The sequence below is a fragment of the Myxine glutinosa genome, chromosome 6, assembly GCF_964187855.1.
Source record: "Myxine glutinosa chromosome 6, kmMyxGlut1.1, whole genome shotgun sequence".
NCBI lineage: Eukaryota > Metazoa > Chordata > Myxini > Myxiniformes > Myxinidae > Myxine > Myxine glutinosa.
Window position 1 is genome coordinate 139,027,310 of NC_136266.1, and position 18,838 is coordinate 139,046,147.

An 18,838-nucleotide genomic window follows, 5' to 3' on the forward strand; every position below is an offset into this window, starting at 1 on the left:
GGATGTCTTTCCAGGTATAGTTAGAGCTCTTCCTTTAAATGAAATAGAGGGGCTCATGTTATTTTCCATAACTGGTTTTACCCAAAAATTTCCATATTTATCTTTGTTCAATTTAACATCTTTGACATATTTTTCTATATCTTTCACCGAAGTAGAGATTGATTGAAATTTTTCTTTTGTGCTTTGAAACATTGTATATATTAATGAATAAACTTACGTTTAGTTTAAGTAAAAATTTACCATATAAATATGATAAGTTCTGAAGGATATTTAGAATTTCCAGACTCTCCATATGATAAATTAGAGAATTGTCCGGCTTGTGATAGAATAGGGCTTAATAATGAGGGTTCATATAAACAATGTATTTTCTGTGATTTAATTTTAACTAGGGCATGCCCGTACTATATATATATCTAAAATTATATCCCCCCCCTCTATTTACATGAAATGGTTTGGTCCATTCGCAAAGCCAAAGCGAACGGCTTGCGAGTACGGTGACAATCCCCCCCCTCTATTTACATGAAATGGTTTGGTCCAAAGCGAACGGCTTGCGAGTACGGTGACAATCCCCCCCCCTCTATTTACATGAAATGGTTTGGTCCAAAGCGAACGGCTTGCGAGTACGGTGACAATCCCCCCCCTCTATTTACATGAAATGGTTTGGTCCAAAGCGAACGGCTTGCGGAGTTTGGTAAAGAAATCGCCATAGCGTGCACAAACGCGCAGGAAAGCGAAAGAATCGCAAATTAGTTTTAATTAGTTTTAAAACATAGTTTAACGCCAACATAGCGGCAACATAGTTTGCCAACATGAAATAAATGAATACGCTCTCAAATGTGCCGTCCGAGGCAGAGTCTGTTCGCCACGTTCGGCACACGTGATAACTCGCTGCTCTCTGATTGGTTGAATCGTTTTTTGGACATAGCTCGGTAACTACTTGTCCGATTAATATGAAACCTTGAAAAGGCACATCCTCGGGTCCCCAGCAATATACCTGGCAAGTTTCAAGTATATCAGACCCGTGGTTGTCGAGAAACAGCGGTCACAGACATACAGACATACAGAGATTACTGGAATTATAGATAGATTAATGATAATAAAAAATATAAAAAAATATATAACTCTTTTAAATTAGAACCAAAAATGAATTACTTTACAAGATTAATAAGAGAGATGAATGTTAAGTATTGTGATGATAATACACCATTTCTTTCAAGGGAAGAGACTATTTGTATTGAGGAAATGTATAAGGGTTTAATGATATTTATTATTCAAAATAATTTTAATGGAAATGTTAATACAAGATACTATATAAATAAAATAATGAATTATTTTGAAATTAAACCCGAACTCAGGATAAAATATAGAGTTTCTAAAATAGCTCAAAAAAAGTTAGATGACTTGTTTTCCAAATATATAAATGAATGATTTTTTACCCGTTTGGGAAAATAAGATAAAATTTAATAACCATAAAAACATTCCAAATTCATTGAGATGTCTAATAGTTGGTTCAAGCGGATGTGGAAAAACCTGTTTACTTTTAAAGATGCTCCTTGGTCCTAATTTTTTAGATTATGATAATTTAATAATTTTTACAAAGTCTAGTTTTCAACCCGAGTATCAACTACTCTCACAGGGTTTTAATGCAGGTCTTAAAAAGGAAGACATTATCGGTTTATTTAAACTTCAAAACAAACTAAATGATTATAATATTGAAGATATAATACAATTATTTTGTGATACACAGAAATCAAAATCGAAACCAAAACCCATAACTTGTATTCTCAGTGATAATACGGATGATATACCTTCACCTCAAGATTTAGATAAATCAAAAAAGAACCTCGTCATCTTTGATGATTGTGTTAATGAGAGAAACCAAACAGTAATGGATAGCTACTATACAAGAGGGAGACATTCTTCTTGTAATTGTATATATCTTAGTCAATCATATTTTCAACTCCCTCGACGCTCAATAAGAAACAATGCCAATACTTTTATTTTATTTAAGTTAAATTCAATAGATGTAAATAATTTTTGGAGAGATAATTGCTCTACGTTATGTAGTAAAAAAGAATTTGAAAATTATATGAAACACACGATTGAAAAATATAAATATATTGTTGTGAAACAAGATGAGATATTAAAGGATGTATTTTTATTTTAAACATAATTACATATATAAATGATAACTATTATTATTAATCTTGTGGGTAAATCTGCTTCAGGAAAGAACTTTCATAAATCTAAACTCTTGAATAGTAAAAATGAAAAGATTGTAAGTTTTTAAAAAAAACACCCTATGATTCGTTTTGTGAGTACTACAACCAGAGCAAAGCGACCAGGAGAAGTAGAAGGGAAAGATTATTACTACATTTCAATGGAGGAACATATGCGATTGAGGAACGAAGGTCAAATATTTGAGGAGGTCTCTCTTGGTTCTACAAAATATTCACATTGTAAGAGTGAGTTAAATAAAGTAAAATCTAATGGTCTTGGGATTTTAGAAACTAATCCTGAAGGAATGAGACAAATTATTAAACAATTGTGTGGTGATGGAGTTAAGATTTTATCATTCGGTTTTGATATCGATGAGGAGACTCAACGCAAACGTATGAAAAGCAGAGATACAAGTATTAGTGAAGAAGAAATAACAACTCGTATTAATACCAATAAAGAATTTGATGAAATATTTAAAGAAAAGGATTTATTTCAACACATTTACTATAATGATGAAGAAAAGGAAAATTTTCCCATTGACCTTTACAATTCATTAAATGATATTTTTCAATACTAAATGAATGCTGAAGAAAGAGCAAGAAAGTTTAAGGAACATCAAGAGTTGGTTTCAAAAGTTGTAAAGCAACAGGAAGAGATAAAGAAGAAACGGAGACAGAAACTAACTGGTGAAGAAGCCTTTGAAAGAAAACAAGAGAAATTTTTAAAACCGCTTTTAAAAACTCAACACCCTACAGTTCCCACGGTAGAATTTACTCCGAAAAAACTTCAAATGCTCAAAGATTTTAGTCAGATAACAAAACAAGAACTTGAAAAATTAGAATATAATGATGAAGAATTATTTCAGAAACTTGAGGAGGTAAATCAACCCCCTAATTATGTAGTGGAAGCTCTTCAAAACAATGAATATTTGGCAGATTCAAAAACCAGAGCAGGTCTCATTCCAACAGAAGAACCAGCAGTGTTCCATCTTGTGGAAGAAAAGGTATTGATATTTAATGATGAATTGATGTTCTTGAGTTCTACTCAACCAAATGTTAAATTAACTCCAAGATTAATGTTTCTTCTAACAAACCCCGGATTCAGCGGTTCAAAATATTTTGAGGAACCACTTGATATGGAAAGAGAGGAAGATAGGGTATATATTGAGTTGCTAAATGCACTTGATTATGGAGTTTCTGTTGCTGGTAAAAGTAAGAAGAATGAGAAGGAGAAACATATTATTGATGCTTTAAGTAAGCTTGGTTCAGGTGTTAGTTTTCTTCCAAATGACCCATCACAATTAGTTAATAGGCTATTATTGTTGTTAGGTAGTAAGAAGGCTGGAAACAACAATTGTTTTAATGAATCCTCAGCCATTTTAGATCAGTTGATGAATATGAAAATAATTAATAAATGTCAATACAAAGATATTTTATTAGATATTAAATAAGATGAGAAGCACAATTCTTAGTTTTAATTTCACAACGAGCGATTACACAGCTTCATTCCCTTACCCACTACAACTTGACCCCCTTACCTCATATGAGGCATCTTTATTGTCGATGGAAACTTATAATACCTTGTTTAATATCACAGAGAAAAACAACAAGTTTAGTTATAATCCAGGAAGTGGATATAAAACTATAACCGTTTCACCTGGAGCTTACGAGATTTCTCAAATATCTCTCAAATGAGGCAGGAGCACCCTACATGAAAGAAAAAGGTGATGAACCAAAAAATATTGTAATAGATATTCAAAAACACACTTCAAAATCAACTATTAAACTTAAAAATAATTATAAAGTTGATTTCACGATTGAAAATTCGTTTAGAGAGCTATTGGGTTTCTCTTCAAAAAAGATTGAAAATAACGGGACGTTTTACAGTGATAATGTTATCCAAATATCCTCCGGTATAAATTCAGTATTAATTCATTGTGATTTGATTGATGGTGCTTATAACGATGGAATAAGAACAAATACAATATTTTCATTCAGTGCATACTCAACCCCGATTGGTTATAAATTTAATATGGAACCAAAAAATCTTGTCTATTTACCTGTGTCAGGAAAAACCATATACAGAGTAAATTTTAGGATAACCGACCAAGATAATCGTATGATATCCTTTAATGATGAAATTATATCCATCAGAATTCACCTACGTGAAGTTTTTCAATAAATAAATAATGGTTATTGTGAGAAAACACGAGTTGGGAAAATATAAAATAATTACAGGGGAGGGCATGTACCTTTCACCATACTATACAAGGTATGTGGGTAGAGGATACTATAAACCTAAGAGACAACGAGGTGTAGGTCATCAATTTCGAAATAAAGGAGATGGGATAATTGATACTCTAATGGGTATTGGTTCAACCATCCTTAAACATAAAGACCTAATTGGTTCAACTGCTTCTGCCGTGGGTTCAGTTGCGGGTGCTATAAAGAGTATAAAAGATGCTCAAAAGGAGTCTCATAAATTACAAGCAATCAAAGAAATAAAAAAAGGTAAAACTCAACTATCTTCACAAGAACGACAAAAAATCATTAAAATACTTGGGTCAGGGTTTCAACAATTTTAATGCTATATAAATACAAGTATGGAAGCGATTGATAGTATCTATGATTTGGATGATACGATTATCATTTCAAACTCCACTAAAAAGGAAGACTATTTTAAGGTAAATGCTATAACAGGAACAGACTGGAATTCAAACGGAACAAAAAGTTTTGAAATAAATAATCAACAAACTTACTTGAATATAGCTGATAGTTTCTTGCTGTGTAAATTTAAATTCACTAAGGCTGCGAATAATACTAATGCTACACTCGTAAATGATTTCTTCTGGAAAATGTTTGACAGTGTCCGCCTGTATATTGGAACACAAGAGGTTGAAGCGGTTGATTATGTCTCTGCTACATCTGAAATGATGAAATTTACACTATATTCGTTTAGTGATAGAATGGGTAAGGGAGCTGTTGAAGGTTTTATTCCTGATATGTCAACGGGTACAAACACAGACCCTGGTTATAGTCAAAGGAAGTCAATGTATAATGATGATGCAAAAGCTGAGAATAGTTTTACCGTAGCAGTACCTCTGAAAGGTATATTTGGATTTTGTGATTATGATAAAGTTTTGTATGGGCTTAAAATTAGATTTCAACTACAAAGGAATGATAATGTAAATAGATTGCTTTTTGGGGTTGAAAATGCTTTTGGAGAAAATAATAAATTTGTTATTAATGATTTGTGTTGGTATATCAGTGAATATACTCCTAATCTTAAAACGGAAGAGATGTTAAATAGAAGACTTAACTCAAAGAAACCGCTAAATGTATCATACCTTAAAAGAAGATGTCAACACGTTAAACTGGAACACACTACCTACACTTGGAATTTGGGTGTTCTTCAAGGAAAGCCACGATACCTCTGGCTCATTTTAAAAAAACCAGATGGAGAGGACGGTACTAATAAGAATAATGCCCTGAGTGATAATGCTAAGGTGAAACAACTTCGGGTTTCTCTTGATGGCACATTTTATCCGCGAGATAGATTGGAAATTGATTGGGAAAAAAATGATTATGCGGAAGCCTACAAGTCCTACCAAAAGGTGTGTGAAAGTAATGGTAATAATGGATCCTATTTTGGATATGGTTGCGTTTCAAAAACTTTATACAATCTACGCAATTGACCTGAGTTCTCAAAAGGAAACTATAAAGTCTAATCGAGTGGATACTTCTCTATACATTGAAAGAGGGGAGAGTGAAGAGGTTAATGCATATTGTTTGCTTTTGGAGGAAACAGAATTATAGATTAATACAGATAATGGTGTTATGATTAATATCACATAGGTTTTTTCTCATAAATAAATGGTTGGGGTATATGTTAATCAAATCAATCTTAATAAATTAACATCTTGTATTCAAAATCAAAAGCCTTGTATTATTAATGTTAATACAATTCAAAGAAAAGGAGCTGTAAGAATTGATGTTTTACTCACACACACACAAGTAAAAACACTAAATGATGTTGGATCACTTAAAATTAAAATGACGAAACCTATGTTAAAGAAATATTCAATAGACGAGTCAAGAGGAGGATTTCTCCCGTTTCTAATTCCTTTATTTGCTGGTTTAAGTGCGGCGGGAGCATTGACTGGTGGTATTTCAGCAGCGGTAAAAACTGCTAACGAAAGGAAGGCACAACTAAAAGCTCAAAAAGAATTGGAAAGACATAACAAGGAGTTGGAGAAACAAATTAGTGGAAGTGGTGTAATTGTAGATTTTGCTCAAAAACTTGAAAGTCTACCTGATAAAGCTAGATTGTTGGTTGGAGATATGCTTTCCTCTATCGCTCAAGCGGGTGTTAAACTAACTAAACGGGGTAATGGATTGTATCTTTCTCATAAATAAATGGATAAATGGTTTAAACAATTTGGAAAGAATACAACGTCAAATATAGAACTAGCTAAGTATTGTAAAACACTAAAAAATGATAATGTGGTTATTTGTATGAGAGATGAATTAATACATATAAATAAGAATACAAAGAATATTATTATGAATTTAGACACACAGAATGGTTCTCATTGGGTTTGTATTCATAATAGTCAGGATAAATATTATTTTGATAGTTATGGTATGCCACCACCTGTTGAAGTAATACAATTCTTACAGAATGGTGTTTATCAAACATTTCAAGTTCAAGAAATTAATTCTAAATGTTGTGGTCAATTATGTTTATATGTATTATTTCAACTCAACAATAATGAAAATTTTTATGATATCATTTTTAATCTAATATAAATGACTTATGTTGGAAAAGATGGTTCTATCTTTGGAAAATCTTCTCAGGATATTGATTTATCAAATTATTATACAAAGGCACAGGCTGAACGACAAAAATATAGTGTAAGTAAAAATATTAATATGAAGAATACTTATAAATTAATCAATTATCCAAACCCTACAGATGCGAATGACTTAATTAGATTTAGTGATTTATCACAATATATATTTTTAAAGAAAACAGCACGTTTTGTTAAACAAGTAAAATTTACAACCACAACACCTGGTTATACTGACCATACACCTTTCCTCATTGAATTTAACTACCTGCTTACAATTGAATTTTATAAAGAAGGACATATAGTTAATATGCGAATTAATAAATGGGGGTATGATATGCCTGATTTAGGGTATAATTGGTCTTTTTCAATAAACATAGAAGACCTACATGATTTAAATCAGTCTCGTAAAGAAGAATATTATCCACTTGGTGAAGATAAGGATTTATGTGGAAGTACAATTAGTAAACAACAAATATGTGATTTTAAGAAAAGAAAAATATATGATAGTATAGCGATGGTTCGCATGACAAAGAAGGAAGGTAATGAGATAAGGATAGAAAGCCGAGGAATACAAACCGATTTGGTAGTGGGAAGATGGGGTGGTATTACCTGTCATAATATTAATCTCACATATATTTCTGATACATAAATGACAGGAAGAAGACTACAAGAGAATTATAATTTTTGTATTCAAGGATACCTACAAGAAAAGGGTGCTCGGTATTACATACCTTATGATTTGGAGCATATACATGGGAATTTTGTCATAAAAAACTGGCCTTATACTGATATTGTTAAACCCACAAATAGAGACTTGTTTAAAGTATTAAATAAAAATGAACTTCTCAAAATTATGAAATATAAAACTCTTTTAGAAATCGTCAACAAATCTTATTGGTATCCTATTATGAGAAAAATAATTATAGATACAAGAATATCTCAAAATCCAGATGAGTATATGTATAATATTCTTTGGGGTTTAAACTCAAGGGTAGCAAGGGATGAGGAAGGAGTTGAAGAAGAGAAGGAGAAAAGAGAGAAAAGAGATAAGGAGGAGAGGGAACAAAGAGAGAGGGAGGAGAGGGAGATGGAAATCAGAGCGATTCAAAAAAGAGTGGATGTATTACAGCAAGAAGATCAATCTCAACTCACCGAAGAGGAAAATAAAGAAAGAATGAATGCTGTGAAAATATTGATATCAAAAATTGCTAAGATAAATGAGGAAGGAGTTAAAGAAGAGAAGGAGGAAAGAGAGAAAAAGGAGAAGGAGGAAAGGGAGAAAAAGGAGGAGGAGAGGGAGGAAAGGGAGAAAAGAGAGAAAAAGGAGAAGGAGGAAAGGGAGAAAAAGGAGGAGGAGAGGGAGGAAAGGGAGAAAAGAGAGAAGGAGGAGAGGGAGCAAAGAGAGAGGGAGGAAAAATATAAAAAGATGGAAATCAGTGAGATTAATAAAAGATTGAAGGTATTACAGCAAATAAATCAAACTCAACGCACTGAGGAGGAAAATAAAGAAATGAGAAGTCTAATGAAAATATTATTTTCAAGAATAACGACGTCAATGTCTTCAGTTTCAGGGAGGAGATTTAAACGAGAAAGTGGGGATAAAGAAGAAGAAGAAGGAAAAGATTATGTGGTTGATTGACTTTAGTTCGTTTTATTTGTAAATAAATGGAGGAGAGAGTGAAGGCATTCCTTAGGATTCTTTATGTTTTAAAAATCAAGATTGAAATGTATATGTTAAAAACCAAAAAGGTTTTGATACTCTGTCGGAATTTTTCTGATAAATAAATATGAGTTATTGTCTCAAATGTAAAAAGAAAACTAAATCTAAAAATATCTCTTATGTTAAAGCTAAAAATAATAGAGTTTGTCAAAAAGGAATATGTCAAGTGTGTGGCTCTAAAAAGTGCCAATTCATCTCTCCTAAAAGAGGAGGAGACATACAAAAGTTTCTGTCAGGAAGTAAATTTACAACAACTGGAATTCCAGGGGAATTACACCTTCCAGGGTATTCTTTCTGTGGTCCAGGAACAAACTTGGATAAAAGATTAGATGAGGCTGACAATCCTAAACCTTGGTCCAGACCAAAAAATAGGGTTGATGAAGTGTGTATGAAGCATGATATTGCTTATGGGGATACCACCACATTGGATGAAAAACATGAAGCAGACAGAGAAATGTTGTATAATTTGTCTTTGATACGAAATCCGACATTGAGAGAGAAAGTTGATAGGTTTATTGTGAAAAAAATGATAAGTGTTAAATTGAAACTTGGTCTTGGTTATTTCCCAAAAAACTATTAAACTCCAATGATGTTATCAAGACTGAGGAGCTTTTGGCTAATGAATTACATAAACCTATAATCACAAAGTTTAAAAGAAGGAAAGTTTATTCTAAATACACCGACCACATATGGTCCGCTGATTTAATCGAACTAAATAATGATAAGGGATACAGGTATGCTTTAACCGTTATTGATTTGAGGAGTAGATTTGCCTGGGTTGTCCCTTTAAAAAATAAAAGGGGTGATACTTTAATGTTAGCCTTTAAGCTAATATTTGATAGGGATAAAAGAAAACCAAAGAAACTGTGGACCGATGAGGGAACAGAGTTCTACAACAAAATATTCATGAAATTTCTTAAGGGGAAGGGTATTAAATTATACAGCACCTTTAATGAAGGAAAGGCAGTTGTTATTGAGCATTTTAATCGTACTTTGAAAGAGAAATTATATAAAAAATTCACACAACTCGGTTCTCAAAAATGGGTGTATTTAATTCAGGATATTGTAGATGATTACAACAATACAGTTCATTCATCAACAAAATCAAAACCATCAGAAACATTTACAAAATTAGAATATGAAAAGGAGATTAATTTGAGAAAGCCCAAGTTCAAAGTTGGTGATATTGTAAGGATATACAAATGGAAAAGCCATTTTGAGAAAGGTTATACACAAAAATGGACTAATGAATTATTTATAATCGTTGATGTAATGGCTACAAACCCTTGGACTTACAAATTAAATGATATAAATCGAGAAGAAATCTTGGGTTCATTTTACTCGCAAGAATTACAAAAAACAAAGCTAATAATTCATTAAACAACATTTCTATTCACCCCACCCAGATTAGCTAATTTAATTCGTGGTAATAAAAAAAAAAATTAAATAAATAAAAAAGCATAAGCCACGCCCACACCGACCCCGCCCACACAGACCCCGCCCACACAGACCCCGCCCACACAGACCCCGCCCACACAGACCCCGCCCACACCCATCACCCCCCACCCCCCATGCGTTCCCCCACCCTTGATCCCCCCTCATCCCACCCCCACCTTCCCCACACACACAAGGGGAGGGCAGGGGTGGGATGGGGGGAATCAAGGGTGGGGGAAAGCACCCTCCCTTCCTTCTAACCTTTATTCTTTTCTTGTAATTAATAATTAAATAATTCTGGACAAAGCATATATATATAAATAATATTTTAAACAAAATCTTTATATTTTTAAGACATTTTTCTTGAGGTATTACACATTTAACTTCTTCCCAGCACAAATCATCAATCTCTTCCCAACATAAGTCAAAGGTAGTTTCAACAGCAGCAGATATCATCAGGTTTGGAATCTCTTTCTGTCAAAGGCAAGAGGGGTAAAACAAGGAGAGAAATAAATGAATGATATACCCTGAATCACCTCCCACAATGCGCAGGGATATGGTGTACCTATTCGAAACGGTGTACCCACACATTGACACACACATGACCAAAATACAATACATACACACATGCTTACCTCCAAAAAATCAAGCTTAGCGTTCAGATCGTTGAGATGAAAATTAAGGATATCACAGGATGACAGGAAATAACCATTCCTATGGAGTCCAAAATCGTCCCACTCCAAGCTTTGGTCTTCGAGGCTGCAAACAAAATAAGGAGAAATTACTATGCTGAAGTAAGCTTGACAAAACATCACACACACGCACACACACACACACATACACACACATACACACACATACACACACATACACATTCACACATACACACATACACACACACACATACATACACACACACACATACACACATACACATACACACACACACATTCACAGATACATACACACACACACATACACACACACACACACACACACACACATTCATAGATACATACACACAAGAACACACACATACACATACACACACACATGCACAGATACATACACACACACACATACACACACGAACACACACACAAACACATACACACACGAACACACACACACACACTAAGGCAGCGTCGTTTAACACAAATGTATTATATTTAGTATCTTACCTTGCATATGAATCTTCCAAGAACGGTGAAACAGGCAAATGGTTTAAATGCTCATTCGCCTCGTTGTAAATCTCTTTCGGAAAAACTTCATTTTCTGCCAAGACCAGGTCATTTTCAAAACCTGAATTGCTGTAATAAAAAAAAATATATCATGTCATATAAATTTAAATTAATCACATACAAAGCTCTCACCAACAGTTCAATTCTGAATGAAACTTACCCTGGTGAGTATTCTTCATCACTGGAATAAGACAAGTTGTCGTTCATCTTCGTCGATTCACAATGTTTAAAATTGAACTGAATACGGCTTTTTATAATGTAAAATGTATTCAGGGAAGAGAACTGGCTGACAGCATTTCGAGGAATCTCAAGGCGTGTGTGAAAACAGGAAACGAAACCATGAAAACTTTCTGGGAAGTTATCCAAGTCAGTGAAACAACGTCATTTCTCAAAAGCGAAGAATTAATTTAAAAATGGTTTGAGTATGGTGATGGAAGTTGGAGGAGAATTAAATTATTTCCCACACATAAACAAATATTTGTAGGGTCGTTGTGTGAGTGGGCCAAAGATGATTCACCAGATGATATTAAGAGTAAAAGGTTAAAAGGTCCATAAGGTCAGAAGGATCACAGGTTCACACAGAAGGACCATTGTTTAAGTGGTCTAATGAATAAGGATAACATGTCAAAAGGTTAGAAGGTTCGTAAAGAACAGGGTGAGAGAAATAGAGGTGTTTAGGGGCAATGAGGGAGGGGAAAAATTAACATGTAAGTCAATGGGAAAATGAGAGTGTCCCAGAAGCAACATATATACACTACTCCCCTCCCCCTACCCCTCCCATCCACCCTACCCCCTCCCCTTCTCCCATCCATCCCCATCCCTCCCCCTCCCCATCCCCCCCCTCTTCTCTCCTCTCCTCCTCCCCCTCCCCCGTCTTCTCCCCTCCCCCCTCTTCTCCCCTCCCCCCTCTTCTCCCCTCCCCCCCTCTTCTCCCCTCCCCCCCTCTTCTCCCCTTCCCCCTCTCCTCCCCTCCCCCCCCGTTCCCCTCCCCTTCCCCCTCCCCTCCCTTCCCCCGCCCGGCAATGCCGGGTACTTCCCATGGCCAGCTGTACGTGGGCTGCTCGAGGGTTGGAAAACCAAGCAATCTTTATGTCTTGGCACCAAGTAAGAAAACCAGAAATGTTGTATACCAAGAGGTTTTGAGAAATTGACAATTGACAAAACGTCATGTAGGAAATGTACTGTGATATTGCTCTAAAATATACATGTTCTTTTCATCATATATTTGTGTTATTCTTATTCAACCCGGGCGAAGCCGGGTACCTCAGCTAGTATGTATATATATATATATATATATATATATATATATATATATATATATATATATATATATATATATATATATATATATATATATATATATATATATACAGTGGTACCTCGGCTTACGAGTGCCCCAACGTACGAGTTTTTCGGGATACGAGCCGTCGCTCGGGCGGTTTGTTGCTTTGGGATACGAGCCGAGATCCGATGTACGAGCTCAAAAAATTTATTTTTTTGAATTTTCCGGTTGTGGCTTCCGGTTCCGGTCACGCGGTTATCTTGCCGTGAAAGCATCTCTGCTTGGATATAAAACACGCAATCGTCGAAATACATGAGCGAGGAATCTCCTTGCTCCAGCCGGTGACGTCATCGGCGGGGATCCCCGCCTCCAGAGTGGCTGGTCACGTGACCGCCAAAGCGTGTCGCGCGTGCGGGTATAATGAGCTACACCTGTGGATCACGTGACCACGGAAGCACGCCTCGCTTGAGAGGCATGGCTTTCGGTTTGCGTTTTGCTTTATAAGGCGCGATAAATGGGCTTTTGAGTGTTAGCGGTTCATGGCGTTGACGGTTCATGGCGGTTCATGGCGGTTGACGGTTCATGACGGTTCATGACGGTTCATGGCGTTGACGGTCAAAAACCCATTACATCAATTTTACCAGGCACTGTACAGTAAGTACAGTGGACACCAAATGCACGGTGGAAGGCTAGAAGTAGAAGATCGTCCAAGACAAGTGAGAATAAGCCATACTTTGGAGGAGATGACGTCATTCGCTGGTCCGATAACCAAAGATGTGGTATAAAAAACCAGGTGAGCTAACAATGCAGCAATGAAGGAATTCGGCCAAGGCACCGGCACACAACGACCTACCTACATCGAAAGACTCAATGCCAATGGTGACAGAAGCCAAGACGGCCGGCTTAAACACCGCCGAAAGACCACGGTGTACCAACTTACGATGCAGAACATCTTGCACTTAATATGATGACAACAGGTGCCATCCTCTGACGTACCATTACAGGTACAGGTACAGTACACGTGAGCACAGAGCAAAAGTTCACTGAAACCGAGATTAAGAAAAAAGAAAAAACACCTCGTGGTCCGTGCTCGATATCCGAGTTTCAATCTTTTCAAACACATGATGCTCTCGGTCACGGTATCTCCTGCGAGCTGCTTCTCCTTCAACCACACAAACAACAACTTCTCCATATCTTCATGGATAGAGGTCCGGAGCTTTGAAATAATCGTAACGCCCTTGGCTGGCGTTATAGCCTTTATGGACTCCTTCTGCTTCAAAATCGTACATATCGTAGAAGGAGTACGATCGTACTGCCTCGCCAAGTCGACAACACGCACACCTCACCTGGCATGCTCTTCTCCTCTGCTTAATAAAACCAGTTTATTTCTTTACATTCTCTTGTATTATGTACAGTATATACGAGGTCGTGCTTGTTTATACATTATTTGTTATTTATAAAGTACATTTTTGTTATTTAAAAGCACCTAACAAAAAAAATTGGTGTTTTTTTTTTGAGGCTGGAACGGATTAATAGCATTTCAATGCATTTGAATGGGAAAATTTGCTTTGACTTACGAGCGATTTGGCTTACGAGCTCCGTCACGGAACGGATTAAACTCGTAAGCCGAGGTACCACTGTATATATATATATATATATATATATATATATACACACACACACATATGCAGTGCGTATCAAAAAAAGGTGATCCGAATTCAAGTGGTTAATATGCAAAGGATATTTATTTTGACAATTTACATGTGGTTTAATAATTAAGAGGAGATCCTCAGCTTTCCATTGATACCTTCCATGCATCATTGCTGTCACACATGACCGAGTAAATGTTCATTGAAAATGACAAGTTCAAATCGCATTTTTATAAGTTTGGCTAATCGATGCAAGTCAGGATAATTGGTGCAAAATGAACGTCACATGTGAACTTTTCTCAGGAATGATTGGCCTTTATGCACCCACACCTTCAACATGTCCATCTCCCCTTTCAACACAAAGCTCACAGCGGCGGAGCATGCCCTGAACTGCTCGTCTCACCATAGCCGGGTCATTGCGCAAAGCATCCACTTCATGTCGAATACGGCCCTGCAATTCGTCAAGATCACGGGGAGGAGTTACGAACACCTTGTTCTTTAAATGTCCCTAAAGGAAATAATCACATGGTGTGAGATCAGGTGATCTTGGTGGCCATTCCACTGCATGGTTGAGGGCGATGACCCGGTCTCCAGAGAGTTCCCTCAGTCGATCTCGGACAGCGATAAGGCGATGTGCTGGGGCGCCGTCTTGGGCCCATCAGAGATATCTGAAGACACCACGAACCTGTCGCTCAAAGTTATCCTCCAGCTGCGGTAAAACTTCATCATTGATCATCTGCAGATACCTGTTACCATTGACATTCCTTTGAAGGAAAAATGGTCCGATCACCTGACCACTTCCACAAAGTCCCAACCAAACAGTCCACCTTTGTGGATTCATGTTGGTGTCAAAATTAAATTTGGGGGTTGTCCTGTCGGTGCATATTCAAGAACATTACGGGTATTGACCTTGCTGTCCATGGCGAAAGCAGCTTCGTCGCCGATAACGAGATACTGCAGGAAATTGACATCTGCTTCGCAACGTGATATGAACTATCCGGCAAGCACCAGCCTCCTGGCAAAATCCCCTGGTGTAAGTTGATGCTGGATGTGAATCCGATATGGATGTTGGTGGAGGTCCAGTCTTGTGATTCGGTTGAATGTTGCCGAAGGCAATCCCGTCCCATTTCGTCTTGCGCTGGTATCCCTCGGATGCTCCAAAACTTGCTGCCTTACTGCTGCAATGTTCATTTCCGATCACCAAGTGCGCCTCCTACCAGAATTCCCCTTGTTGCGGATGAGGCTCGTGCCATGCTCTTGGTATTTTCTAACATTCGCCCAGATGGTTTTGGCTGCTGAAGGCTCCCGTTCTGGGAAACATTCCCTGAATGCATCACGGGTTCGCTGCAAACTTCCAGTTTGGTGAAAGGTTGTAACCACGAAGGTCCGCTGTTCAGTCCTAAGTTGAACCATCTTTTCAATGACTCAGACTGTCTCTAAACCCATACACTGCAGGCCCATCTTAAATACCCATCTTAACCAAAGGATGACGCAACCGACGATTACCAGACCAGCTTAACAATTTTACATTATCAACTTGGCAGTCGACAAGTAATGCGTCCATTTCAAACTGTCTGGCACCAATTAGCCAAACTTGTGAAAATGCGATTTGAACTTGTCATTTTCAATGAACATGTACTCGGTCATGTGTGACAGCAATGATGCATGAAAGGTGAATGATGCATGAAAGGTGAATGGTGCATCAATGGAAAGCTGAGGATCTCCTCATAATTGGTAAACCACATGTAAATTGTCAAGCTAAATAACTTTTGCATATCAACCCCTTGAATTCGGATTACCTTTTTTTTGATACGCACTGTATATTTTTATATATATACACACTAACCCTCGGCTATCGCGAACTCGGCTATCGCGTTTCTTTGCTATCGCGGCTACCTAAAAAACTGCACAACACACGACTATCGCGCCCCAAATACACGCTATAGCGCACCGGAAATGGTGGAAAGGGTGCTACGTCATCACCGAGCGTGGGGAAAGTGAAATCAAGGGAATTCAAGAAGAGGAAGAACTTAACTTACGCTCAGAAATTCGAAATTGTGCAGTTGATAGACAATGGTGAAACAAAGCGAAGTGTTGGAAAGAAATTTGGGATAAATGAGTCAACAGTGCGAGGTATTTACCAAAACCGTGATTATCGTAGAAACGTAGATAAGATTTAACATTCAACAGTGAAGCAAGGTGCTCCTTTATTATTACGGCACTGGCAGGTTACAAGGAGCAGTATCATGCCCACGTCAACTCCCTCCACCAACGCCAGATCACCGAATTCTTACGGCCAGATTCGGCGTCAGAACAAGTCTAATCGGGGGACATTAGGGTAACCGCATGGGGGGGGGGGGGGGGGGGGGGGCTCAAACTGCCGTTCGAGACCTCAATCTATGATGTAAATGCTTGATAATAAGAGTTTGCCGTCAACAACCAACACACCAACCCAGTTCCAATTTAAAAATATGCTGCAAAGTCTCTCTCTTTCACAGAAACACACACACGCACGCACGCACGCACGCACACACACACACACTGCACAAAATATAGCCGATGTGCAAGTTTGGCACCAAACGCTTGGCCTGCGGGTGGGTGTGGGGGGGGGGGGTGGGGGGTGGGGGCACAATAACTAATTTGGGTGGGCATGGCCCGTGAATCCCCCCCCTCCCCCCCCCCCATGACGCCGACCCTGCTTACGGCGTCGCAACGAGGCACAGCCCTCTGTCTTTGACGAGCCCTCTGACGTTGGGCGCTTCTCTGGTGCTTCAGCTGACGCAATCCTGGACGAGTTCGAGGCACGTAGGGGTGGTCAATAAGACTCCACCCAAGCCTCGGAACCTACCCAACCACCTAAGCCCCTCATCATTCCTAAAAAGGTAAATAAAATGGTAAAAAAGTACTTCTTTACCATTTTATTTTTATTTACATATTGTGATTCTTGTTTTAATGTTTCTTTATATATTAATGTTTCTTTATATGGTAGAAACACTTGGTAAAAAAGTGGCAAAAATAGGTTAAATATGTGGTCAACTTGGGGGTCCCGGCACCAATTAGAATTATTACCATACGTTCTTCAGTTCGGCTATCGCGATTTCGGCTAACGCGCACCGATAGCGACACCAATTAGGCATGATAGCCGAGGGTTGAGTGTATATATATATATATATATATATATATATATATATATATATATATATATATTGTTATGAATTTTGGGGTAGTGGTATATAGATCCAGGTAGATCTGCATCGGTATTATGCTCCGGCTGTCATGATAGGGAACCTCACCTGTATTTAAGTTTGTTTAGGCGGTTTGTTAGGATTGAGGTGTATCTTCGTCCCCATTATGAGGAATGGGGCATGTTAAATAGTTGTAGGGATTATGCTAATTCCCCGGTGTGTCAAACCTGTGATCATCCATTTGTCCCGTATGGCAACACACCAATAGACAGTAGTTAGCCCCATTAGCGCACACATTAATAAAAACTTCCCTCTCACAATAAGACTTACCGGAAGAACAGACAGGAAGCGGCCGCGCATTACGCCAGCAGGGAATGAAACATCGAACAGGCAGGCCGAGAGCCACGCCAAGAAGCTTCCCCGTGATTGGTGGAAGGAAGGTGAAGGAAGTGAGAGACTGGTTGGCCACTGACCGATGGCATGAAACCAAGAGCGCAAAGCGCCCGGCCAATGGGAGTGGAGGACGCGGGGGGGGGGGGGGGGGGGGAGGGGCGAGCAAGAAGCGATGCACTGGTTGGAGAAGGAGGAGAGCTGACGTCACGAGACAGCCGCTAAAACGTCTTGCAGGCAGACATTTTCTCTCTCGGTTTTTCGATCCCTTTATGGCCGGACGTTCTCTTCGATTTGGACGCTCTTCCCTTTTTCTCCTGTTGCCATTGTGCATTCCTCTGCCGTCGAGTCTTTCATCTTGGTTCCGGACAAGCGAGCGATTCCGTGTGGACGGAGCCAGGCACGGCGGGAGGGGCGAGCTGCACGTGACTGTTCGAGTCGTGTGGAAGGCCTGTGGCACGCCAGCTTATGAGACCGGGGCGAGCGGGTGGCTCGGTGGGCCTAGTGGAGAGCAAACAAGGATGCATCGAGGCCTAGTGAATGGGGGCGCAGTGAGGCCTGCTTCGCGCCAACCGGAGCCGCGTTGGATGACGGTGCTCAAGCCTGACGATTCCTGACTGCAGATAGAGATAAGCCACACCACACAAAACACAACGGTTTCTTTTATTAATTCTTCCCTTGTGTCTGTTTTTGAAGTGTGGTGTGTGGGATCCCAATTTAGGATCATATTTTATTTACCGTCGCGTTCTTTGTTCTCGGGGTCTGGCAATAAAGCCGTTATTTTTGTATATAAATTCCGTTTCGTGTGATTTATTACTTTTCAGGTTTGAAGACTGCACGCGGGACCGACAGGTAAATCTCCCGC

At 38.2% G+C, this 18,838-nt stretch overlaps 1 protein-coding gene across 9 annotated transcripts in view; it reads left to right on the forward strand.

Annotated features, from left to right (window-relative positions):
- LOC137414398 (synaptic vesicle 2-related protein) overlaps window positions 1-18,838 on the forward strand; it is a 314,148-nt gene that overhangs the window by 70,760 nt on the left and 224,550 nt on the right. For 2 of the 9 annotated variants that reach the window (XM_078780579.1, XM_078780580.1), the window contains exon 1: window positions 12,542-12,571. The exons of 6 other annotated variants lie outside the window; for them this stretch is intronic. In XM_078780579.1, coding sequence (XP_078636705.1) covers window positions 12,557-12,571 — 15 coding nt within the window. In that variant the 5' untranslated portion in view covers window positions 12,542-12,556. Of the gene's footprint in view, window positions 1-12,513; window positions 12,572-18,838 lie in introns of those variants that run through there. One more of the 9 variants, XM_078780578.1, reaches the window with a different exon arrangement.